The sequence below is a fragment of the Rhinatrema bivittatum genome, chromosome 11 (assembly GCF_901001135.1).
Source record: "Rhinatrema bivittatum chromosome 11, aRhiBiv1.1, whole genome shotgun sequence".
Lineage (NCBI taxonomy): Eukaryota > Metazoa > Chordata > Amphibia > Gymnophiona > Rhinatrematidae > Rhinatrema > Rhinatrema bivittatum.
This window is the reverse complement of record NC_042625.1, coordinates 84,919,451-84,944,766: the sequence shown is the minus strand read 5'-3', so window position 1 is coordinate 84,944,766 and position 25,316 is coordinate 84,919,451. Positions and strand designations below refer to the sequence as shown.

Here is a 25,316-nt window from a genome sequence, read left to right as displayed (position 1 = left end):
AATGTGAGCGTATTCCTTCGTAGCTGGTGCCCAGATTGCTGCATGATGAGGCCTTACACCAGAATTACAATGGGCGAGGCTGGTTTCCTTTTTATTGTATGTTAGGAATGATCTCCATCTCTCCTCTTTCTGGCTAATGCCCTTCCTAGTGCTTGCATTGTTCCTTCTGGAGTTCCTAGGGTGTAATCTGTATAGGCAGCGTGGCAAGTGGCGCTTGCAAATTGTTCTTAATCAGGCCAGTGTTTCCTTCAGTCACGTTTTCTTGGCCTCTGATTACATCTCTTGGTGCTCAAGAATCTTCTGGAGGAGGAGGGGGGGGGGCGGCTTGGATGAATCAGAGCTGAGATTTGAGTTACTGCGGCATTTGAAGTCAAAGCCAATATCTTTTTTGTTTGTTTGTTTTTGTTTTTTATTTTGTGAATTTGGTTTGTTTTGAACTTTATGGCCGTTTTCTCTTGTAACCCACTTTGAATATTTGAAGAAGCGGGATATAAATCTTTTAAAATAAATAAGGCCATTGTGGTTTTTGTTGGCAAATGGAACAGGTTCTGGATCACGGGAGTAATTCTGGCACGGAAATGACGTGCGAGACTGTTGTCGCAGCGCCCACGCCGGAAGCTATGGGATGTGCCTCCGACTCCCTCGCCCTTCTCTCCCCCCCCCCCCCCCGCTCAGGCAGCGCCATTAAAACGAATGGTGCGCCCCCGTATTGTCCATGACTGGCAATGTAACATCGTTCTTAATTTAGACAAGGCGAGCTTAAAAGCAATAGCAAAATTGCACTTTATTGTGACCTGCTGAGCTTTGTACATGAGACACTTGCCTGCTCAGAAGATGTGAGGGTGATGGAAGCATCTGATTGACTGCCTTCAGCGTAAACAACTAAGATCCGAACTCTCAACACAGCTCTTCAAAAAACACCTAAAAACCTGGCTTTTCATGCTAGCCTTCCCCCAATGATCATACCCCCAACCGCCCTACCACTCTTCCTTGTTAGCCCTGCCCCTGTTATCATGTTGTCCGACCCTGGTCGCATGCCGTTCACTTTCACCACGTGTCATTTTAAGGCTAACCAATCCCTTTAAGTTGCCTTAGAAGAGTTTGCTTATCAACTTCCATTCTTTTTATATTCCCATTTTTTCCTTATCTTGTTGCTAAACTTCATTTCATTTTGTTGCATTGTTAAAGATATGTTTCACTGTAAGAAATAAGTGCCCCTCCTGCTTATTTCCATTTTGTTATCTGTAAACCGATGTGATATCATTGATCTAATGTCGGTATATAAAAATGTATAAATAAATAAATAATCTGTGACAAAATGAGAACCTGTTTCATGCTTACAGTTCAACTCCAGACATAATCCAGCAGAAAGGACGTTCTAGAGCAAGAAGCTCCAAGAGTGCATATTTAGGGCTAACGTTAGAAAATATTTCCTCATAGAAAGGGTGGTGGATGTATGCAACTGAGGCAGAAACAGAAAGCATGGGATGAGCACAGAGGATCGATAGTGGCAAAGGAGTGACGGGAAGGCCAGAAATCAACAAAGCTCATTGCACACAAGAAGCAGGGCAGATTAGATGCACCTTACGGTCCTCATTTACCATTATGTGTGTCTAGGATTTTAGGATTTGGGCATTTAAATAAAAAAAAAAAAAAATTAAAAAAATTTTCTTGGGTGACTTTATTTATTTATTTATTTTTTTAAATTTCTGCTAAGTGAAAGTTTGGGGAATGAGGAAGGAATCCAGCAAGAGACAGCAAATGATTAAAAAAAAAAAAAAAAAAAAAAAAGCGTTGTCTATAGCTACCTTCTATTGTGGCTCGGTAAACAGTAGCCAGTGACTTTGTCAGCACAGCTGTCAGTTCCAGCTGTGAGGCAAGGAGAAAATAGCGCACTGTGTGACAACATGAATAAAGGAGGCAGGAGGCTTATGTTTGTGCAAATCTGCATTTCTGGTGATTTTCTGTTTAAATCGTTCCCCCGTTGAAAGGATGAGAGCTTTTCAGGCACACACAATTTAATCGGGCTGAGAATTTCCAGAAATATATAGATGCGTATATTTTGAAAAGACTTTGGAGGGTGAAGGGAAGAAGGTGGTCTTAAATTGCAGGAAGCTGAAAGTGAAGCAGGTCTGCGAGCGAAAAGAGAACTGAAACGAAAGCAAAGCGTGATCTGAGCACAGACTTCAGCACCGGTCGTTCCTTCCTGCTTAACTATATTCAAAATGGCAGTCACAGTCCCTAACGCTGCAGAAGAGCGTGGTAGAACCACAAATCCTCGGTCGTCGTGCAGAGGCCCAATTTATAGGAGCGATTTTCTGTGGGGTAAAAAAAGTGTTTAATCTGCATAAGTCGGCCAACTTGACCATTTCCCTCCCTCAGCGTGGCCGCAGCACGTGGACTTTTAGCCACATTGATGGGAGGCATTCCTGGGGAGGTGTTTGGGGGAGGGGGAAAAGTATGTAGATGGCATTTTTAACTCTACCCGTGTACTTTTCAAGCAAATGTCTGCCCACGCAAAATGCAGGTGCAACTGACTGTGCAGGCGTTGTACCCATGGCAATTTTAAAAGTGTACTTTGGCTTTGAGAATTGAGGCAAAACCGGTGGGTGAAAACTATGCGTGGTCTATGTCCCACCTCCCTAAATTATACGCCTCTGTCTGAGCCTGGTGTAGAAATGGGTTAACAAGGCGCCCCATATTTCCTCTATGACTGAGTTATGGTAGAGGATGCTTCTTGTAGAGTCGCAGTTCAGCTCTCCTTGACCCCTAGGAAAAACTCCTCCCTTAATCCATTGAGAAACTCTTCTTATTGAAATTAAGATTTTAAGAGGAGTTTTACCTCATTGCTCCTGGGCTTTAATGGGAGCAAGCAAAATCCACATCTGCAGTTGTCTCACTGTCTTCTGCCAGCTTTCAGCTTTGTTGTACCTCAAAACGATGGAGACATTCAGCCTGCTCAAGGTATAAAGAATACAGGAGGCAAGTTTTTTTTTTTTGGGCAGATCTAGAGCAAGAGGTCATGCTAGGAGGCTGAAAGTGGGTAACGCAAGGAAGCATTTCTTTGGAGAGGGTGGTGGATGCGTGGAATGACCTCCCTGTGGAAGAGGTGAAGGCGAAGCAGTAACTGAACTCAAAGCCTGGAATAAGGACCCAGGATCGATTTTCAAAGCCAGAAATAAAGCAGGGGTGTACGGTATTGCAGTCCTGAGGGGAAATGCAGACTAGGCAGGCCTTGAAGGGTCGGTGTGGTGCAGCTGTGATCCCGTAGCGAACGCCACTATGGTGAACCCTTTCTAGAGGGTGAATAATTTTTCGGAACCCTGGTCTTCGTTTCGCTGTATCTCAGTAGCAAGAACTGGAAGGAGCGAAACCTTGGAGAAGTGGCCTAGTGGTTAGAGCAGCGGGCTACGACCCAGGGAAACCAGGGTTCAAATCCCGTAGTCACTCCTTGTGATCTTGGGCAAGTCGCTTTCCCCTCCGTTGCCTCAGGTACAAAATTAGATTGTGAGCCCTGTGGGGATAGGGAAATACCTACAGCACCTGAATGTAATCCACTTTGAAGTGCCGAAAAGTGGAATATAAAAATTTAAATATTTTTTCTTTTTGTTGCTGGAGTGGTGTCACCTAAAAATTGATTTGGATGAGCAGTGGTAGTGTTTTTTTTTTATATCTTGCAACATCTCTGATTTGTACAGTTTATCGGACCTTTAAGGATTTCTCTTCTTAGCCTGAAAACACAGTCAGCCGCCTGACGTGCTAAATCACCATTAAGTGTGCGTATGCAGAGAGGGGAGGCAAGGGAGGTCAATGTTTAATTACTGTAATGAGCAGCTAAGTAAAGGTGCTTTTTTTTTTTTTTTAATGAAAATCCCAGCACATATTTAAGTAATAAAGAGCCCCATTTATCAAATATATTTTTCCAATTCTATAGTTGTGAAAAATATTACTTGATAAATGAAGCTTAACATCTCTCTAATTGTTTCTCCCAGGACCAAATGCACAGTACTGCAGGAATTCTGAGAATTTCAGCTTCCTTGTGTCATCTAGATTTTGTTCTTGAGGCAAAAGAATCCATGTGTGTGTCTGTAGAGAGAGATCCATCACAGTGTGTTTTGTTTTTTTTTACCAGCATTTGAATTGTAGTAAATGGCAGCCCCTGCGATTGTTTTAGTCTGCGAGTCTGTTTTTGCAAGACAAATCTGGGATGTAATTATTAGTCATTTGTTAAAATGAAGGGGATGTGTCCATGTTTACCCTTAGGCTTGTGATATGCCCCCCTCCCCTGGTGCAGCACCAGCATCTTCTGCCCATGATTTCGTGCACTTCTGAGTAGAGAAGTCGTTGGATGCGATAAACAGCAAAGGGACTAATGAGAAGAGACGCAAATAAGCTGGCTGTGAAACGGTGGGGATCCACGGGGCTAGGAAGAATGATAATACCCGGGGATCAGAATTGTAACGGAAGGTTTTAGGGTTTGGTTGAATTCCAGAGCATGAATCCCCCCAGACATGCCCTGGTGCATGGAATTAACTTCCTGAAATATATCCGGTTGCTTCAGTGTGTGAATTCTCATGGGGGAATGTCCTACAAAAAGCCACATTTTAGCTTGTAATAGCATTTTCTTAGGAGTTCATGCCCTATCTAGGCAAAAACTCTTCCTGACAAAGGCGTTAATTGCCAGCAGATGTCTTGTCTGGGTGGGGGCGGAGCAGGGTTATTTTCTGCATAAACTTGCATTTGTTTTCATGGTTTTAAGAACTGTACTTTGGCATTTTGCTGGGTGACCAGACTGGGTCCAGGATACCAGTTGGATCATGGCCACAGACGCGTGCTCATGAGAATCTATGTAATCTGTGATCCAAGATACTTTTATTCGGAACATTCTCCTGTCGTTCGAGCGAGAGAATCTGTGCGAGTTTTAAAATACTGACCGCAGGAATAAGTAAAAATAAAAAAAAATAGTGTGTAAAACCTTAATAAACAATTGGTTTCATGTCTAATGGACTGTTGTAGTGTGCGAGTCCAGTGATGTAGGGGAATGAATGAGACGCCGATGAAGCGTATGAGTTGTCACCTCACACATGTCAGCCCGAAGAGACTGAACAGGGTCCTGCCTGTGCCTCACTGTGTGTCCCACTCCACACTGCTTACACTCTGGTTTTAAATCTGCTACCAGATAGTTTCACAATCTAATAAAGCATTTTTTTCAGGTAGTACACAATTCAGCTGCGGAATTTGTTGCCAGAGGATGTCATCAAGGCTAGTAGCATAACTGGATTTTAAAAAGGATTTAGGCCAGCTTCTGGAGCCTAGGGTCCATTAACAATTAGCCAGCTCGTGTGTGAGGGATCTCTCCATTAGGATCTGCCGGGAGCTTTCGAGTGGTCCAGATTGGCCAGTGTTGGAGGCAGGATGATGGACTCGATGGGCCACTAGTCTGAGCCAGCATGGCACTACTTGTGCCCTTTTCTTAGGGAAGCTTAGGATTGCAGCTCCAGTGCATGCAGCGGAGCGAAAAGCAGGACTGGATCAGCAACGACTGCTAGACTTGGGTAGGTGGCAACTCCAGATGCCAGTGACATGAGGGAAGAGTGAGGTTGCGGGGAGCTATGATCTCCTCGTGGGGGGGAATGTATGTGTCACGCTCGGTGACTCAACATTTACACATGGGGAGGGCAATTTATTTTTATTTATTTATTTATTTATTTGAAGCTTTTATATACCGAGGTTTAGCGCATGCCTTCACCCCGGTTTACATTGAAACGAAACAATGGTACATAGAACAAGTAGTGAAACAAAAGTATATGCATATAACAGGTCATGGAGCAGGTTGTAACAGGAAATAACTAAAATAACTTAAGCCAAATAACGAAAATGAATATACAAACGAAAAACGAGGAAGGTATATACAAACTCGTGCTCTAAATACAAGAAAGTATGAGTGGGAAATGAAGGAAAGAAGGGGGGGGGAGATTGGGTGGGAGATAGGGGTCGGGGGGATAGAGGGGGAGGCAGAGGGAGGAGGAAGGGGTAAATATCTGTGGAAAAGAGAAGAGGGGAGAAGGAGGGGAGGCTTAAGGCATCACAATTGTAATTTGCTTAAATCATCATTGAAAGTCTGGCTGAAGATCCAGGTTTTCAGTTCTTTTTTGAATGATTTATTATGAAAAGATTTTATCCAAATTAACTAAGCAGCTACGTGGGTAAAATCGGAGGCTTAAAATTTCCCTCCCCGTTTGTGAGTAAAAAGTAGGGAAATGAGTTTGTTTCCTCCGAATTGGCGGGTATGTGTGTACCTGGCCAATTTTATAGTAAACAGAGAAAAATGGATATTGTGCGCATAACTCGTCATTAAAAAAAATACACGCATGCTATCTGTTTTTCCCCCCCGTGTATTATAAAGTTGGCAAGGGATGTGTGTACAGCTGAACCTGAGGAAACGTATCCCCATCTCGGGTAAAAAGTGCCGCCCTTGTGTTTATATAGTGCACATCGCGAAGGGTGGGGGAGATGCAGCACCCGACACAGTGTGTGGGGATTTCATTTTGAAATTCCCGCGCCTGATTACAACGCAGCAGGTACAGTAGTGCATAGGTACTAAAGTACTTGCAGCACCAGCTGGCACCATATTTTCAAAGGGAAACACTGGGGAGTTTCCCTTTGAAAATGTGCTTGCAGGGCCTGCGGGTACTCCCTGCAGGGAGAAATTATTAAAAGATTTTTAAGTACTTACCCCAGTAAATCACCAGTTGGAATTTGCCCCCTACCCTTACCGGAGGAGAAATACTCATGCATCAAAGGGATGAGTTGTGGGAGGGGGGTGGAGCCAGCAGGCAATGCCTTGGGATTTCATTTTCCAAAAAGAAAAGCGAGGGTGCGAAATGCACAGGAACTGAGCACCCGGGACACCAGGCAGCCCTGCTCCTTGGGGAGTTTTCCGATGAAAATTCACTTGCAAGCCCTGCGAACATTTTGGGAAAAGTGTCCCTTATAAAAGCCCAAATGTGCAAAGTATTTTTTCCAATGAATCAAACTGGGGAAAAAATGCTTGGTACCTCTGGCCATTTAGCAGAGCGTAAAGGGGCTGGGGAATATCTGAATTGCTGCTAAAGGCAGGTCCCAGACAGGAGCAGCCTCCTCCCAACCCCCAGCACAGACTGATCTGCTGCTCACTCACCTACGGCCGATGCAATACAGTGTACTCAGTCGAACGCACGGCTTTACGCGCGTCCAAAACCCCTTATGCAATGAGAGGATTGATTAGCGCGTAGCTAATAGCGCCCATCATGTGTACATTCATGTTGGTGAGGCTATTACTCATCTGTGCTGTGCACGGGTTAGGAAGATGGACGCTTGTAAAATTGTGCGTCCGTTTTCCTAACCCCCAACTGACAGCCACCTCTCCTGGGTGCCCGATGCCAAGCAGGCGCTAGGGATGCAGAAATTTCCCCTAGCTCCTCCTTTTTACCGCGGCAGCCGATTTAAATATTAAACTGGGCGCCCGGGAGTGAGGGATCGGCGCGCGTTAGGAGAGCAGGCCTGAAAGTGCGAGAGAAGGGAGACTCTTGTTTTGCTGAATACTGAGCCAGACTTCATTTGTTAAAGGCTAGCTAAGAAGATTTTTCAGATATATATATATATATATATTTTTTTTTTTGCATGCATTGGCACCGTACTACTAGGACTTTATATTAAAGCAGTTCACCTGAGATTAATGTTGCTTTCAAAAATGACTCCATTGTGTTGCGCCTGCGAGATGATGTTTCTATGACTTGTATAGTACTTTTTTTTTTCTTTTACATGATCGTTTACTGCAAAGTGAATTACGTTAGGGCCTGAGCGGATTCTTTCATGAGCTGACAAAAGTAATCAAGGTCTTTTTTAGCAACATCTGAATACAGCGCCACCTTGTCTGAGGAGGTCTGCTGAAAAAAATCCTCTGGAGCTTTCCATTCCTCTGTGGTTACTTCCAGCCCCCGCTTTCCTTAATCCGGAGTTGCACTCTGAACATCCTCGCATGGGCGGCACCAGTGGCCGTATGAGAGTAAGAACAGAGAAATGAGTGGCCTGGAAAGCGTGAGAGTTTTTCTGGAACAGAAGAACCGCTCTTCGCTCTCCCTGACTGAGGATGAGTTTAGGGTCCGGTGTAGGCTGCGGGTCGAGACTGCTTCCCGCCCTTTGCCCTGTCTGGTGCCGCTCATGCACTTTCTGCTATTCTCCTTCTTTCCACGCTTACCCAGGAGGAGCCAGCGCTATTCTTATTCCTGTTACCTGTAAGTAACTCGCTCTCTGCATTTTTACCTCCATCCGTCTCGTCCCCTTGTTTATTTCTCGCTGTCTTGCTCTTCTTTTCCTGCCTTTTCTCGTTTCCTTTACTCTTTCTTGCCTCCTAAGTCTCCTGCTTCCAGCTCTGCCCCCCTCACACTCTTTCTCTGCTTCGGCCTTGGTCAGAAAGAGCTCCCCCCCCCCCCCCCCCCCCCCCCCCCCGTGGCAAAACCTGTTTATTGAATTAGGTTCTTGGCTTTTCGCTTACATCCAGGCACAAACACACACGCACGCTTCTCTTTCTCCCAGTTTTTCTTTAGCTCGTCAGCGAGAAGGTCCTCCTGAGAACTAAAGGAGCCTAATTTTTGCAGGGCATGCATGGAACTGGGGGGAATCCACCCGTGTCAGGATACCTTTGCACCCCTCACTGATGTGGCTAGGACACTTAGCACAAAAGCTATTAAAGAGGGTGGGGGAGTTAGGAACCAATCTCATAAACCTTTGACTCCCTCTTAAGAAGATCCCAGAAGGGTTTGCAGGTGCTTAATGTTGAACGGCCTGATGCAGTACAGATTCAGGGTTCTGCCATTGTTACATACGGTAATGGTTATGAATTGCTTTTATTTATTTTTATTTATTTTCTGATTGCAATGATTGTATTCCTATGTTTGTGTTCGCTGGTTTTTACTGTGTTTTTTTTATATATATATATATATATAAAGAGTTTTATGCTTCTGACAGTTTATTATTCTTGCTCCTTACTTAGGAGCACATTGTAATGATCTAGCGGGGATACAAGTCAAACTGACCAAATGATTGAGCCTTGTTTTCCTGTGGAAAATAGGATGAAATGTTGCACACAGGTAGCACTTCAGAAGTTTACCTGAATTGTAAAGGTACAAATCCCCCCCCTTCTTTCATTTTAAATGCTTTTTTTTTTTTTATATTCACTTTTTGATGTTCCCATTTGCAAGGTCCTATTTGTAGGGCTGAGTTGGCTGTAACCTGACACAGTTTCTTAACTGCAGTGAGTTATTTGTAATTGTTGCTGGTGTTGAGGTAAGGACTTTGGTTTTCAGTTTTTAATTTTGTTTTTCTTGGACGTTTACCGTTCATTTTTGTTCTTGTTGTAATAAATTCAGGAAAAAAAACCCTGAAAACCAAGGTCCTTATGTTGACACCTGATGCACCAGGGAGCTGGTCCAGTTCTGGTTTTGCTCTGGACTACCACAGTTGGAGAAATAGAGCCCCCCACATCGCCCTTCCCTCCCCCCTCTCCACCGGGCTTTTTGGATCTTTGACGTATCCGGTGACACCTCTGTGTCTGGCCCTTTGTGAAGATTTTGTCATTCTTGTTTTAGGGGAGACACTGGGGGCGGAAGGGTTTTGCCCTGTTTTCCCAGCTGCCGGAGCGTTATGATCCCTTAAGCTTTTCAGTAGCAGAGATGATTCGTGAAGCAGAATCTTTTCAGTTCCGTACTGGCTGCAAGGCATTTTCCAGCTCATGTAAAGCTGCTGCTTTTAATTCGGATGGATCCCCCCTCCTCCCCCCCCCCCTAGGGTATTGGAGTGTAAGTATGGGGGTAGCATTTCTTAAACCAGCCAAGGCACCTGAAAAGAGCGTCCCATCCTCGGCTGATACTCCCGGAAGGCTGTGCGACTTGAGCAACAACGTGATGCCCAGCACGCACAAATGAAGGGAAGCGTGTTGGACGGAACTGAAACGTGTTAACCCTCCCATGCAAGGCTTCTTCGTTATTCCTGCCTATCCAGCTGTCAACGGCGAGCCATCAAACACGCTTTGCAGTATTTTTCATTTTTGCCCATAGTCCATTGCATTTATGACCTTCCTGATCCTGCCTTTTATTTTCTCAGAGAAATTGGAGCTTCAGGTCTGTAGGGAGCAATGGAGTAAAACTAGGACAGGTTCAACCTGTCCTTATGGTCCCGGGCATCCTGCCGCTTTGGTTCAGGTCCAGGGACTGTCTGTTGTATTTTCAATAAATTTTCTCCCATTGTGCATCTATGGCACTTCTTTGAAAATAGGTTCCTGTGAGGGTAACATCTGCAGCCAACCCCAGTGGAGAGAGAGCCCAAACCAAGACTGAAACCCAAGTGTCACGTTTGGCAATGCAAAGAAGTAACCAACTGGCCATTTGGCCCAAAACGAGTTTTTTCTTATTTATCCAGAATGTGGCTCTGAAGGAACGAGTTGAATTGGCTGGATGTATAGTTAGGATGAAAGGCCGTTTCCATTAACGGAGAGCTCTTCCTAGCAGCTGAGGGCACAGAATTGAGAGACATGGAGACCCAGACTCGTATTCTGCCTCCAACACTCAATGTGTGAGCACGGCTCGCCCGTGCTCTCAGTTGCATACGTTGCAGTTTGGGAAAACATTGCTGAATTTATCTCATGCTGTGCTGTTGTAAAGGGCTGGGAGGCTGTGTATGAGAAATATGTGATTGGGATTGGCTTGGATCCAACAGATTAACATGTTGCAAAGACAGTTGTAGACATTTTTTTTTTTTTTTTTTTTTTACCAGCTCGGTTATCCCTTGGACTCTTTGTCCCCATTTTGCTTGGCTCGTATTCTGTTCCTCATCTGGCTCTTCTGTGGCACTGGTTTCTGATTCAATTTCCTTGTTTTGCCCTCTGACATCTCTCAAGGCTGTGCTGTTCTCTTGCCTTTACACCTGCTTGGAGTCTCCTTATTCCAAGTTCGGAGCATCGTACCATTTTCGCCCAATGATATTTGAGCTTTTCTCCCTCTCTCATTCCTCGACTCCAAGCCCTTCACAATATTTCTTCCCCATCGCCCCCCCCCCCCAAAAAAAAAACGCAATTGCTTTCAGCTTTCCCCTTCCCAGAATTCCTCTTTCTTCACGCATCATGGAGCAGAGATTCTCTTGGTGGGGCCTTCTCAGTTAGTGATAACTTTTATATGGGGAAATGTACATGGCTTGGGTTTCTGCACCCGCTGCGGAGCGGCTGTACCAGAGCAGAGAGAGATGCAGTTGAAAAATATCTAAAGAAACATGTCACAAGATTTATGAGGGGGGAACACAGTTCTTTCATCCTTTTCTGCCAGGTGGGACCCTCAAAATAGCTAAGAGTTCTGTATCTCTTTCAAGTGATGATGATAAAAAAAAACAACTTTTCTCTGATTATCATTCAGATGTCAGCAGATTTCTTAATGATTGTTGTGCAGATGTCATGGTGGTAACTCAATACACTCTGCCTCTTTATGCCTGAATTGACTTGTTTGGGTTTAGAAATAACGGACTGTTGGAATATGCTGATTAGGCCTCATTTAGGCACTAATTGCATCTAATTAGGATAGTTTCTCATCTTAGTCATGTTAACTCCTTGGTGATGGGATAAAGAGATTTCTCGACATTAAGTACCAATGTAACACTTGGACTGCAGCGCCAACGGGAAGTCTCCATGCACAGTACATTCCTTCTGGTGCTCGCAGGGACTTTCATGTCTCGTCTTCAGTTTACTGGGCTTAAAGGGTCATGAAGCACTGCCAGCATTCATCACTTCCGTCCTGCATAATCATACGGGCCTCCCATATTTGGTTAAAAGAAATCATGCAATGTTTCGAAATCGATGCAGCTTATCACTGTCTGCCTGTGCTGTGTGCCAAGAGCACCTCAACCCCCTACCTGGGATAATCCTGCTAAAATATACCCTGCAAAATGCAAGAAATGCTCGTAACCTCACCCCAGGATGCATAAAGCCATTATATGACAACTGTGCCATGCTCCTAGATTTATTGCCAGACTACGTTACCAGCAGAATCTGGTGCATCGTTGGCTTCCCTTGCTTATTTATTTTCTAGATGGGTGGTTTTCTACCCATCTACCCGTCCTATTCCACTCATCTACCCGTCCTATTCCACTCATCTACCCGTCCTATTCCACTCATGATTTTTATATACCTCTATCATGTACTCCCTCAGCCATCCCTTCTTCAATCTGAACAATCCTTTTCTGGTAGGGGAACCATTCCATCCTCTCTCTCGTTTTAGTTGCCCTTCTCTGTACCTTTCCCAAAGCAACTATCTTCATTTCTTTCCTAACGATTGCTAGCATTGTTTGCTTTTTTTTGACCACTGCTGCCACACACACAGCCAAGGATTTCAAAGTATTGTCCACTGTTATGCCAGTGTCCTTTTCCTGGATGGTAACTTGAAATATGGAGCCTAACATTGTTTAACTACAGTGCGGGTAACTCTTCCCCCATCAAGCCCAGCATCCTGTTGGCCAATCCAAGTAACAAGTACCTGGCAAGTACCCAAACATTAAATAGATCTCTAGCTGCTATTCCTTATTGATTATAGCAGTTTATGGATTTTTCTTCTAGGAATTTATCCAAGCCTTTTTTTAAACCCAGTTACACTAACTGCTGTTACCACATCCTCTGGCAATAAATAACCGATTTACATTAACTTGTTCAAGTCTCTTCATGATTTTGTAGACCTTTATCGTATCCCCTCTGTCATCTCCCTCCAGTCATTAAGTCAAATTTGATTGCATTACCTCTTGCACCAAATCCTTTGTTTCACTAAGAATTAGGTCTAAAATGGCTCCACCTCTCTTCACTTCCTTAACCACCCTCTGCATGAAACAGTCATTTATTTCACCTGGAAACTTTACCTTCCTAGCATGTCCTGATGTTATATTTACCCAGTCAACATCGGGGTAATTGAAATCTCCCATTATTGTTGTGCTACCAAATTTAGCCGCCTCAATTTTTGTTAGTGTTTCATTGTCAGTCTGTTCATTTTGGCAAGGTGTATGGTAGAGATGTGCATTCATTTCTTCTGTTTCAGCAGGTACCCGTGTACCTCGCAGACTTTCTAGTACACACGAAAAAACAGATATTATGCATGTATCTCATTATTTAAAATACACACACTGTTTCCTGTGAGCTACTAGAAAGTCTGTGAGGTGTGCGCCGAAACGGATGTGATGAATGCACATCCCTAGTGGATGGTAATATAGTCATACTGCTGTACCCTTCCCCATCGCGCACAGAATTTCCACCCAGAAAGATTCTTCTGTGTGTTTAGTTTCCTGCAGGATCGTTATCCTGTTGCACTCTATGCCATCCCTAACACATAGGCCGATACAGTAAGGACGCGTAAGAGTGCGGCAGTGCCGGGCGCACCCTCGTTTGCCGCACGCACAATTTGGTTCACATACCGCTCGATACAATATTCAAATGAGATGCAAATGCAAGCGGCGTCCAAAGCGCATCCATGAAGCGGTAGGCGTGCGCAATCCATTTTACTGTATTGAGCAGTATACAGCGCCTATACGGTATCCTGGGTGTGCTGGTACCTGTCATTTCAAATGTCATTCCACCAGGTAAGTTCTTTTCTACAGACCCCGCTGCCTTGAGCACTTGGCTGGATGTCCAAACCGCAACCTTTTTATATACCTGAACGGATGCTGCGACTCTTGTGGAATAACATCGTTCCTCCATGTATTGCTGATGTCCTTTACCAAACTGCCACTTCCTCTGAAATCTCTCCAGACAGTGAATCTACAGCTCTGCACAGGAGGCGAATGCAGACCCCAGGCTTTCCTTTCCCATTAGCTCTTATTTGTTAACTCTTCCTCGTGTGTGTGAGTGAGAGAGAGAGAGACTCTACTTACGAGCTTGGGCTCTGCCTTCAGTCTCTCGCAGGTCGGGAGCCATCTCCAGGCGGGGAGGACTGAAGAAGGAGATCCCAGATCCCAAAGGTTAACGTGACCCGAGTGCCTCCCAGGCAGTGATTCCCTCCCCATGAACGTGTCCATGAATGGACGCCGCGACCTCCCGCTGCCTTGAGCGCCCAGCTGGACGCCCAAGCCACGGCGTCGAGCTGGGCTTGGGCGTCCAGCCGTTGTCAGACACAGCCCGCGTGCTGGCGGGTTCCGCTGAGGTCATAGGCGCGTACGTCGCGGCCTGCTCGCAGGTCCGAAGGGAAGGAAGCCTGCGGTAGGAGTGGGGCTTGTCAGCCATGATCAAGCAGAACAAGAGGAAGGGGCAGGAGCTGGTGCTGGTGCCGACAAAGAAAGCCCGACATGAGTTGCTGGCGGCGAGTCAGCAGGCGCTGCTGCAGGCGGTGAGAGGGGCGAGGAGGGGATCCCGGTTTGGTGCAGGGCACAAGGAAGGGACATGGGGGCTAATGCACTAGGGGTGAGGGATGTGCCTGGAGCATGCCGTAAAGTTATGATGCGCGCGGCTTGGGCGTCCAGCTTGGGCGCTCAAGGCAGCGGGAAGGTCCATGAACGGACGCCGCGACCTCCCTGCTAAACTTCTCCGTCACGCTCGGGGAGGAGAAGGGAAGGCTTTCGGGGTCTCCAGCTCCCCTCTCCTTGCAGGGTGAACTTTCCGGAAAGCTGGAGCAGCGGGAGGTTTTCGCCTGCCTCTTTAGGGCGTCCCCGCGGAGAGGAAAGGGTTATCCCCCCCCCCCTCCCTGACTCCCACCATGAATTAGAACTCTGATTCTATGCCTGCAGTGGCAGGGCAAGCGGGCCAGGATCGGGCCTTCCCAGCTGCCCGGCACTAGAGTGAAAGGAACATGTTTTAAATGACTTTTGTGCAGAGAAGGTTGAAGGAGGGAGATCCAGAGGGGGCGAAGATACAGCTCAAGGCAGCGGGAAGCTGACTGAACACAACACTAACGCCAGGGTCAAGGTAGGTGGTAAATTTGCAGGTTAAAGACGCGGCATAATAGCTGGTTAAAAAGGCGATAATCTGGGCGCACGTTACTGTATCGGAGGGAATAGCTAAATGGATCATTAACTTAACATATATACATGCGGGCGGAAACTGATCCGCGTCCGTTTCAGTAAGCGGTAAGGACACGTAAAACCGGATACTGAATCGCGGGTTAGCCATACGCATCCAAAATGTGCGTCCAAAGCGGGTTAAAAACAGGGTAACTGCAGCCGCGCTTTACTCTATCGGCCTGATAAAGAGGCCCCCCACACCCACTAAGCTGATCCACCCTATCATTGCAATATAATTTGTACTCTGATGCAGCACTGTCACTTGTCCAGGTCTCTGAGATGCCAATTATGTCTACTTTTTCATTCAGTGCTATACATTCTAATTCTCCCATCTTACCTTTTAGACTGCTGGCATTTTAAAGTATATGTTTGTATTAACAATCTGCTTATCAGTTGACAGAGGTAATTTGGAATCTCTTAGCTTAGGTGGTTCTTTACTTATAGGCACATGGGCTGCTGCTACTTTTATTGGAACCTCTCAGTTGGGCTGCGCTGTTTGCAGATACCTCCCTCCGAACCATGTGCTGCTGAGTAGGGATGTGCAGAAGGAAATGATACATTGCTATTCGGTATTTGTTGTGCCGGGACCCAAATCCGTTGCATCCGTTTTCATAGGGGGAAACCCGATTCATCCATTAGTTACATTCAGTATTCGTTTTCCATTAAAGTTGGAAAAACAAAACAAAACCCCATCCCAACCCTTTAAATTTAATTAACTACAACCCCCCCCCCTCCTGACCCCCCCCCCAAGACTTGCCAAAAGTCCCTGGTGGTCCAGCGGTGGTCCGGGAGCGATCTCCTGCACTTGGGCCATCGGCTGCCAGTAATCAAAACGGCGCCAACAGCCCTTTGCCCTTACTATGTCACAGGGGCTACCGGCGCCATTGGTCGGACCCTGTCACATGGTAGGAGCAATGGACTGCCGGCGCCATCTTGTGCTCCTACCATGTGACGGGCCAGCCAATGGCACCGGTAGCCCCTGTGACATAGTAAGGGCAAAGGCTATCGGCGCCATTTTGAATACTGGCAGCCGACTGCCCAAGTGCAGGAGATCGCTCCCGGACCCCCGCTGGACCACCAGGTACTTTTGGCAAGTCTTGGGGGGGGGGGGGGTCAGGAGGGTGGGGGTAAATTCGATAATGATATGTTGCATTCGTGGGGGTTCGATACATTTTGCATACCCACGATTGCAACGAATAGGGACCTATCCGTTGTGGATTGCGCATACGTTCAAAACGAATGCACATCCCTACTGCTGAGCGACACTAAAATGTTCTAGTTTAAAAGCTTCCCTGTCTCCTTCTTGAAAGATAGCGCCAGCAAGCACAGTCATTCTAAGCTCCTCTCTCTGGTAGCTGCGGTCACCCGTTTTTGAAAAGTTTGGTTGAACTTGGATCTGCAGGTGGGTAATGCCATAGTTGACTGCCAGACTAAACCTCCCTTGGGCTACCCAGAGGATGATGGGATATAGGAGACACTTGGCAAAGGCATTTTGCACCTTCCCAGCCCCATGATAATGTATGGGGCAAGACAGTATAGGAGGGCAGGGGTGACTTAGTGGAATCTCGCTAATATACAACTGAGATGGGTAGCAAAAGAAATGATTTTGCTTGATATGGAGCACCTGAGCAGATGGGATACATGTGTCTTGTTGACTTTATGTTCAGACCAAAGCTTCCTAAATTCTACACACCTGCTGTATGGATTTTTGGCTTGATCTCCTGAGAAACCCACCGGAGGGTAGGGGTAGCATTTTGCATCTGTGAACACTCTGCAATGAGTATCCCTGAACAACCTGTTTCAGGGGAGGCAATCAGCAGCCTTTGTGATGCCTATTGCTGTCACATCTCCCATGATAAACTGCCACACAGCATGGAAAAAAATGTCTGTAATGGAACATGTTAGTGACTGGCTCTGGGGATAATGACCCCCGTGATGGAACATTACAGGAGCTGGCTCTGGGAAATATCATGGCCATAATTCAGTGTTACAGTGAATGACGCTGGGGTAAATGACCTGCGTGATGTGGTGTTATAGTAGCCGGCTTTGGGGATGCCTACCTTCCCCCTTCCTCCCCCCCCACTGAAGCAGGATTGCAGTGAGTGGCTTTGGAGGATATCGACATTTATGCTGCATTAATACAGTGAGTGGCTACAAAGGAAATGACCCGCACGATGCAGCATTATAGTGACTGTTCTTTGATGCATGATTCAGAAACTGGTTATAGATAAAATGGCACCCATTATGTTTCATCATGGTTCAGTAGTTAGGTATGATCTGTAGTGTTAGCTACCACTGTACTTGTTAACCGGACTCTGTTATGATTCTTTTCCTCCTTCCCCAAAAGAGCTGTTATTTAGGTTTTACTCTGAACATTTATACACGAGATATTCCAGTCCCTTCCAAGTTGATCCCAACAGTAGTCCAAATAACCACAGGGAATCCCTCTAGACGAGAGAGTTTTTCAGTCTTGCTCGGGGGAGTTGGGGGTAGCATCTGCAGCAGTCTGAGGCCTTGATCTGTGCAAGGAGCTGAGAGAGTGTGTTTAGTTTTTGAACAATGAAAGCAGCCTGTCAGGATGCACAGGTAGAGGTAACGCACTTCTATGCGCGTCTTTTCTTTTCTGCTTCAGAAAACCCGTCAACATGACCAAGGCCACGATTAACTACCGGCATGAGAAGACGCACATGATGAGCGCCATTGATCGCAGTTTCACGGATCAGAGCACGCTACAGGAGGACGAACGTCTTGGCCTCTCCTTCATGGACTCCCACAACTACAACACCAGGGGTAAGATGACCAGCTCGGTGAAGTCCATTGTCTGCTTGCTCGAGCCTTTGAATACTTAAGGCAGTTGGCTCATGTGCTCAGCCCACTGGCCCTGTTCTTTCTTACCCCAAACCAATGGTTCTTACAACCAACCCATATGACCCTCAGAAGTCTGGTTTTCAAAGTTACCAACATGAGCAAATCTAGCTTTTAGAAGAAAACGTCTGCAGTATCCATTCATGCATATCCACTCTGGTTATCCTGGTTTTTAGATCCCTTTGCATGTTACAAGGACTGGAGTTGAAAACCAGGGCCTTTGGCATTGGAAATCTAGCATCAAGCTGGAGTGCACATTGAAAAGGGGACCGGCGTTTTCCCCTTGCAGTCCATATAATTCTACTATTTTTTTTTTCTAATGCAGTAGCAGTGGGTTAAGCATCCCCTCCCAGCTACAGGCAGTTCTGCCTTAAACTGCTAGTATCAGGTGGGAAATCTGCAAGGGGAACCTGAGGAGGCAGCAGGGAAAATAAAAACTCTTTGATCTCCTAGACATACTATGAATGGGTGTGTGACACACACAGTGCCTTTATTGACTCTGTTTAAAGAGCTCTTTATTCTTCTGATGCTGAAAGAGATGGTCTTTTGAAAGAAGTACAGGAAGTGTTATAGTAACATTGAAGTCTTCTAGTTGGCCTGCTATTGATATCAGGGAAGACTGAAGGGAGCTTTGAGTTCGGGCGCCAGATTCCCAAGGAAATATTGATGGGGAAATTTGCCAATTTCTGTCCCATTATTTGCACCCTGTCAGCGGGTTTTCTCTGTGTCCTAGTGCTTGATATAGCATAGGCTATTCTCGGTGTGCATTTCCTCTTTCTCTCTCTCTCTCTCTCTCTCTCATCTATTTATGTATCATACACTCACGCTTTCTATCCATCTATCAATCTATGGTGAAGACTGGTGAAAAGTTGCAGATTCCTGCTGGCAGTCTCTAACAGGGTATGGTGTGTGTGTGTGTGTGTGTATAGAGAGAGAGATGCATAGTGGGACAGTATTGATCCTGGCCAAGGATATACTGAAGAGATTTTTAAAAAGATTATTATAACTCTTTAAGCCATATTTTTTTTTTTTTTTTTATTGTTTTGCTTTGGCTCACCTTCCTGCACGGCTGAGCTTCCAGTCTGGTCAGAATCCAGGCCAGTCCCACTCACTGTTGTTTATGATGTGGGGGGTGCCTGAAACTGAAGCTCTGTTATTCCCAGCCATCAGGAGATGTTTTACCCTGCTTCTGTTTTCCTCCCTGTATAACCCTGCTTTCATGGCAACACTACTTGGTAGGGGGCCACAGACATTTAAAATTTTGTATGCATGCATCTTGAATCCTAAATGCAGGCAGTGGTGTTTTGCCATGGCTGTGATGATCCCCCTCCTCTGTTGTTAGACACAAGGGTCTTCCAGATGCCATCACTGGATGACAGAGAAGAGAACTGGGATGAGAGATGATTTGAAAACGGAGCTGGGCTTGACAGAGAATGCTGAATTGTAGACGTGTAGCACGGTTCAATATTGGGAGTAAAGGTGGAGGAGAGAGTAGGTAGAGGAAATAAAGAGGCTACGAGTAAGGCCTGACAGAGTGCATAGGTGGGCAAGGAAAAGAGGTGTTCAGACACAGGGCAGAAGAGTAGAGTTACAGGGCTTTGAAGAACAGTGTCAGGAGCAAGATTCTGAGTTTGGGGGAACCAATAGCCTCGAAGGGGAGAAGCAGGCTCAAAGCCTCAGGAAGGGAGAATAATTTCAGACCAGAGTGTCTACCATCTGCAGTGGAAAGAGGTGTAATGTAAACATTAAAACGATCAAGGTGGGAAATGGGTGCAGGGGGAAGGTGCCATGAATAGAGAGAGAGAGAGAGAGGGGCTTGAACTGGAAGCAAAGAGAAAGATAAGGATTGGTTTAGGAATATCAAGTGTCTCCAAAAGGAGATGGCAGAGGGATGGTGTGAGCTACCTGGGACGGAAGGGTCAGGAACTGAAAGCCAGGGTTGATGGGCCAGTGGCAGCTGCTAGGTGTCTCTGCCTTCCCCCTTCCCACTACCTCCTTAACCTGGGATTATATGTTGGAGCGACCAAGGCGGTTGCTTCTGGGTGATCCAGCTGCCGCTCTCCCCTCCCCCCTCCCTGCGTCAGAGGGAGCAGCACAGGAGCAAGGCTTCCAGTGACTGTGGTGGGGGACAGCAGATGGGCTCTGCAGTTGTCTGAAGCTAATTTTGGTAGCTGATGCTACTTGCACACGAGCTGACACTGTGGTGGGCCCAGGAATAGAAAGGAGGGATGAGGTGGGTAGCAGGTGGGGAGGGGGTAGGCTGAAGCAGGTCAGGTGAATTCTTTTCTTCTCTGGAAAATATCCCTCCTGGCCAATCATTAGGGCAGCTGTGGGTGTTCCTATCAACGCATGCTCCTCAGCACGGCAGAGCGGAAAGCAAGGAGTCAGAGGTTGCCTTGGTACTAATGGCATTAAAAAAAAAATCGGGGATAGGGCATTCTCTGTTGAATTCAAACACACACAGTAAGTGTGAAAGCAGGCTCCAGGTACCTAAAAGGAAAGGGCTCATTAGCAGTATGCTAGCCTTGCAGACCAGAGAGAGCCATCGTATTTAAATTAGATATCCCTCCAAAGAGGCCTTTTTACTCCACCTCAGCATCGGTGCTCCCTCCCAGGAATGACTAGGGGTGTGCACGTTTTTTTGGCTTTTTTTGAGTGTCGGTATTAGCGTTGCATTTCTGTATATAGCACACAGAAAAATTTATGTGAGCAATGCTCCAAAATGTATGAGCAATCGCTCACACGCTCAGCTTAGAGGGAACTATGCTCAACATCCGTTTGTTGCCCCTAAGTAAAAAAAAAAAACCAAAAACCCCAACCCTAACTGATGACTGGCAGCATAACAGGACAGAGAGGAGGTCAGTTTCATAGGGGAACTATTGGCACTGAAACTGTAGGTTTCACCATCCCTGAGGGGGAAGGAAGGAGTGCCGTTTACATGAGTGGTTCGCCTCGGGACAGGTTGTCCTGCCGTCATCTTGGGAGACGTGGAAGGGGCAGTTGGATGAGCTCCTAGAGGATCCAAAGATCATGGGGTTGAATGAACAGCTTATAGCTCAACTTCCCATTCAGGGAAAACTTTATCATGAAGACAATTTTCATTGGCTGTGGAAGTCTTCCTGGTTGTTTTTTTTGTTTTTTTTAAACCTTCACCTGCACCAGTAGCAGTGACACTGCCGGAGACGCAGCAGAAGGTGGACCTTAAAGGTCAGATTCCTTTGGATTTGTGACTTCTGCTGCAAACCTTGCCCCACTGATTTTTGTGGCAAGGCCACAGTGAGAAGGGGGAGAATGGGACATTAGGCTAGGTGGCAGGGAAGGGTTAACGTTTTGCAGTAGGATAGACTGAGATCCTGCTGAATGCACTGTAAAATAATTCCTGCCAGGTCCTGCTTAAACCATATGCTAATGCCATCTGTTTCTCTAACTTCCCAAGGAAGCTTTATCTCATCTTTTCCTTGCACATTCCCAAGTAATCTGGTTACATCCATTGTTTTGCAAGTAACCCTGGAAGCCTAGAGGGCAAACTCAGATGTGTTTTTCCTACCACTTGCTGTATGTCTATTTCCTTACCATCCCTACTTTTAGCTTTGATGAAATTCACTTGGCTGCCTTACTGCCTGATTCACTGAAAGGTGAATTTTAAAAGCCAGACGCGGGCCAAAACTAGGAGATAACACGGATATGTCGGGCCGGCGCGTGCCGAGTAGACGTTAAAAACTGCCCAAGTACGCGCATGTCTCCCGCTGTGTGCACGAATTAAGTGTCCAAACAAGGGGTAGGGTCTGGGAGGGCATAGGTGCTCCTGGCTTTCAACTTCAAATTGGCGCATAAATACTTAGACCCACAGGTGCGTGTCGGGATCCCCTGCCGCCTAACTTTACTTGTATGGAGGATGCGTAAGCAATAAATTAAAGATAAATGGATATATTGGCGGGGTTTTAAGGGTCGGGGTTAACCAGAATGAAGGGAGTTTGGAAGTCCTATCCCTTATCCGGTGAACCGGGAAAACTGGTAACGGCAGCACACGTGTCTATTAAAATCCCCCCACTTATGCGTTAGAAACGGTATTTGCACGCATAGGCGCGCGTCCACTTAAAGCTGCTCGTGCTTGCATTCAGGCTGTGTTGTAATGTGCGCGCAATTATGCGCGTATGAGATAAAATTGTGTACAGTGTGAATTATTATAGAAGTATAATATATTGAAGGACAGAGGTCACATATTTCTAGGTCTTGATTATAATGTGTAATTTCTGTAAATCTCTATAAAGTTGGTGTTTAAAAAGAATGGGCTAGTTAGTTGATCTCTGTTCGCATGTATTATGATTTTTGAGTGTGAGTGGTTTTAATTGTCTAATGCTACCCATATTGTATTGGGTCATAGGTGTATTTTCACTCTTTCCAAATCTTTAGTTCTGTATACATTTCTCATGTATAACAGATATAGAATATAGATGTTAGTTATGTTAACATATGATATCGTGGGGTCCTGACAACAATATTTTCAGTGTAATAGATGACATAATGCACATTCCAGTCTTATCAGCCTGCGATACAATTTATGACTGGGGAAGGGTGTAGGGTGGGGCTTGCATTTTCCTCCTGATTGTTTAGACTCTCAGTTGAATTGGGAATAGCCTGTATTAGGCTATGGTGCCTGAGCCTTCACATATAACTACCTGGGAATTTTCTTCTGTTATATTCGTCCACCCAGCCCAGCTGTTGCAGACGGGGGCGGGGAGGCTAAAAATACAGCTCACTGTCATGGAACATGGCCAGCATGATCCCCCAAGTCTGATCACTAAGCGTTGCCATTGTGTGCTGGCCAAGACGTCTTCCCCTGGTGGGGTGCTATGAAAGCAGCATCCACGGCCTGGGGACTGGGCACGGAACCCAGGTTCTCTGCGGTGCCCATGTGTGTGGCACAGTCTGTGGCAGTGCGCCCTTTAAAAATGGGTGACAGGTGTAGGGAAAATCTTTCTTTGCAGTGTGGGTGAGAAAAGTACAAAACAAAATCGGAAAGAGCAGCCCATGGGGGGTGGGGAGAGGCAGTTTCCCAAGCTGGGGGTTTTGGGACAGTCTCCAGGTACTTTTAGCCGTAATGAGGGAGGGACATTTTCAGATGGTCAATGTACAGAGGTAAATTGCTCTGAAATGGCCCTCAAAGCTTAGAGGGGTGACTTTTCTGAGGTCACGAGATCTTGCAGGACTTTTTACCATACTATTAACCTCCCAAGAAACATCTGAGCTTCAAACCATTCATTCGACCCACTGGGGCCTGTTGAATTCTGAGGCCTGCCATTCATTTTATGGAATTACTACTGAGGGACTAATTTTTAACTGCACAAGCAAAGAACCAGAAGACCTCAACAGGAGGAAAAGATGTAACTGCTGGAAAGAAGAGGCTACCGGAGCTGCTGCTTTTGTTTATTTTTAACTGGAGGTTTAATCCTGCTGCTTGTAAGGGTGTCCCCAGGTGACAGTGTTAATCTCCCACCTGCCTCTGCCAAGGTCCTGCCCAGTTTGCTTCCTTCTGCAGAGACTTGAGTTGATCTCTGGCTTTCCTGTCATTAGGTCTTTGTTGGTCACAAGCTGGGTGGAGGAGGCAGGTGCTGGCCGGTCCAGCACCAGTTGGTTATTTGGTGGTGGTTCTTTAGTCATTTCTGTCTGGCTCTTCTCTAAGACAAAAGCTGCCTTCAAGCTGTAGCTTCGCTACTAAATGCGTCCCTGTGGTGACAAAAAGCAAAGTGTAAAAGTGAGAACTTCACGCTGCCTATGTGTGACATTGTGGTCATGGTTGCTCATTCTGCTGCTTAAGATCATCTAACAACCCTGAAAATCAGAAAATTTCCTTTAGCATGGGCAACACTAGTGCAAGCCTTCCCCATACTGATCCGCCAACATCTCTCCACTATCTTCTTCTTCAGGTCCCCCTTTAAGTGTGAGAGGGGAGTTTAATCTCCGTACCCACTCGGTCTTTGACTGCTCTTCTGACTCTGACGATCGGGGTGCAAATTAATTTTTTAATATTTTGATATTCTGCTTTCCCAGTTCAAAAGGAATGGCCCAAAGCGGTGTACAAATTACAATCAACCAGAATTAATATCGGCTACGATGGTGTATTTTAGCGATGTGATATGGGCGCCTGTCCACTGGAAACTGAACTCGAGACGACCAGCTCATTTCATGCAAACAAGACTGGTGTCACAAGAGAGGGTTTGCACTGGAATTTGCAGCCTAAAGATGAAATGGTATTAAAGGCTACGGGACTCTCCATGAATCCAGCAAGCAGCAGATTTAAAATAAATTGGAGAAAATATTTTTTTTGTACAATGCACAAGCTGTGGAATTTGTTGCCAGAGGATCTAGTCTAGTGGGGTTTAAAAGGGGTTTTGAGCAAGTACCTAGAGGAAAAGTCCATAGACAATCATTAGCCTGGTAGACTTGCAGAAAGCCACCGATTATCCCAGGGAGTGAGTGACAAAGAATGGATCTACTCTTTTGGATTTTCCAGGTACTGTGCTCGATGGACCTTTGGTCTGACCCAGCAGGGCACTACTTATGTTCTTATGAAAGGCTCTGCGCCCCTAACACAGCTGGTCTTCCATTAAAGAAATAAGGAGCAGCGATGTCAGGAAGCCTTTGGAATATTGTGTAAAATGGGTAAGGGTACCTTGAAGGTGGTTATGGTACTCCGTGAGAATAAGTAAAACTCGTCGTAAACTGGGCAGCTTCCATATAAGGAATACTTTATGACATTTGGGGTATCCATCTTCAGATTCATTGGGTAAATTAGGTATTTTTGGAAGATGTAGCCAATAAAAGGGATTTATTTTTAATTAAGGCCTGGTGGTAGGACAATGGAGGGGTGTTGGATTAAATCTGGGACCGTGTATCTACTCAGGATGGTAGAGATCCCAAGAGGAAGACAACAAAAGCTGACTTTGATATCCTACAATCGTTCAAGCTTCTATGACTTGGCAGCTGGGATATATCCTTAGCAGTTAGACAGGAATAGATGAGCATTCTGGATGGGCCCGCTGGTTTCTCTCTACTGTTATCTATGACATTCTTGTGTATAAAATGTGGGCCTAACCCTCGAAATGCAGGATGGTTAGGCATCTTCAGGGTGAAGTGTGAGGTGGGAAAAGGGTAACAGTCTGAAAGCCCATAATGTGTTTTGTCAGTTTGCAGAAGTCACTGCCACCTGTCTCTGATGAACCAGGGCCACCTGGCAAGCTGGCGTTACAAAGCCGCATAAATGCTCAGTCTTTTAATTGTCACTAGTTATCTGATTGCCTATGTGTGAGAGGGAGGAGGGATTTATATTTCATCTTCTGAACAGTAGTAGTGGTGTTTTGGTTGCCAGAAGCCCAAATAGTGAAATCCAGTCT

The 25,316-nt window shown here is 45.9% G+C and overlaps 1 protein-coding gene across 4 annotated transcripts in view; it reads left to right on the top strand.

Annotated features, from left to right (window-relative positions):
* The window catches only part of PTPRU (protein tyrosine phosphatase receptor type U), a 339,580-nt gene that overhangs the window by 261,378 nt on the left and 52,886 nt on the right, over positions 1 to 25,316 (top strand). For all 4 annotated transcript variants that reach the window (XM_029571024.1, XM_029571023.1, XM_029571025.1 and 1 more), the window contains one exon: positions 17,690 to 17,847. In XM_029571024.1, coding sequence (XP_029426884.1) covers positions 17,690 to 17,847 — 158 coding nt within the window. The remainder of the gene's footprint in view (positions 1 to 17,689; positions 17,848 to 25,316) is intronic.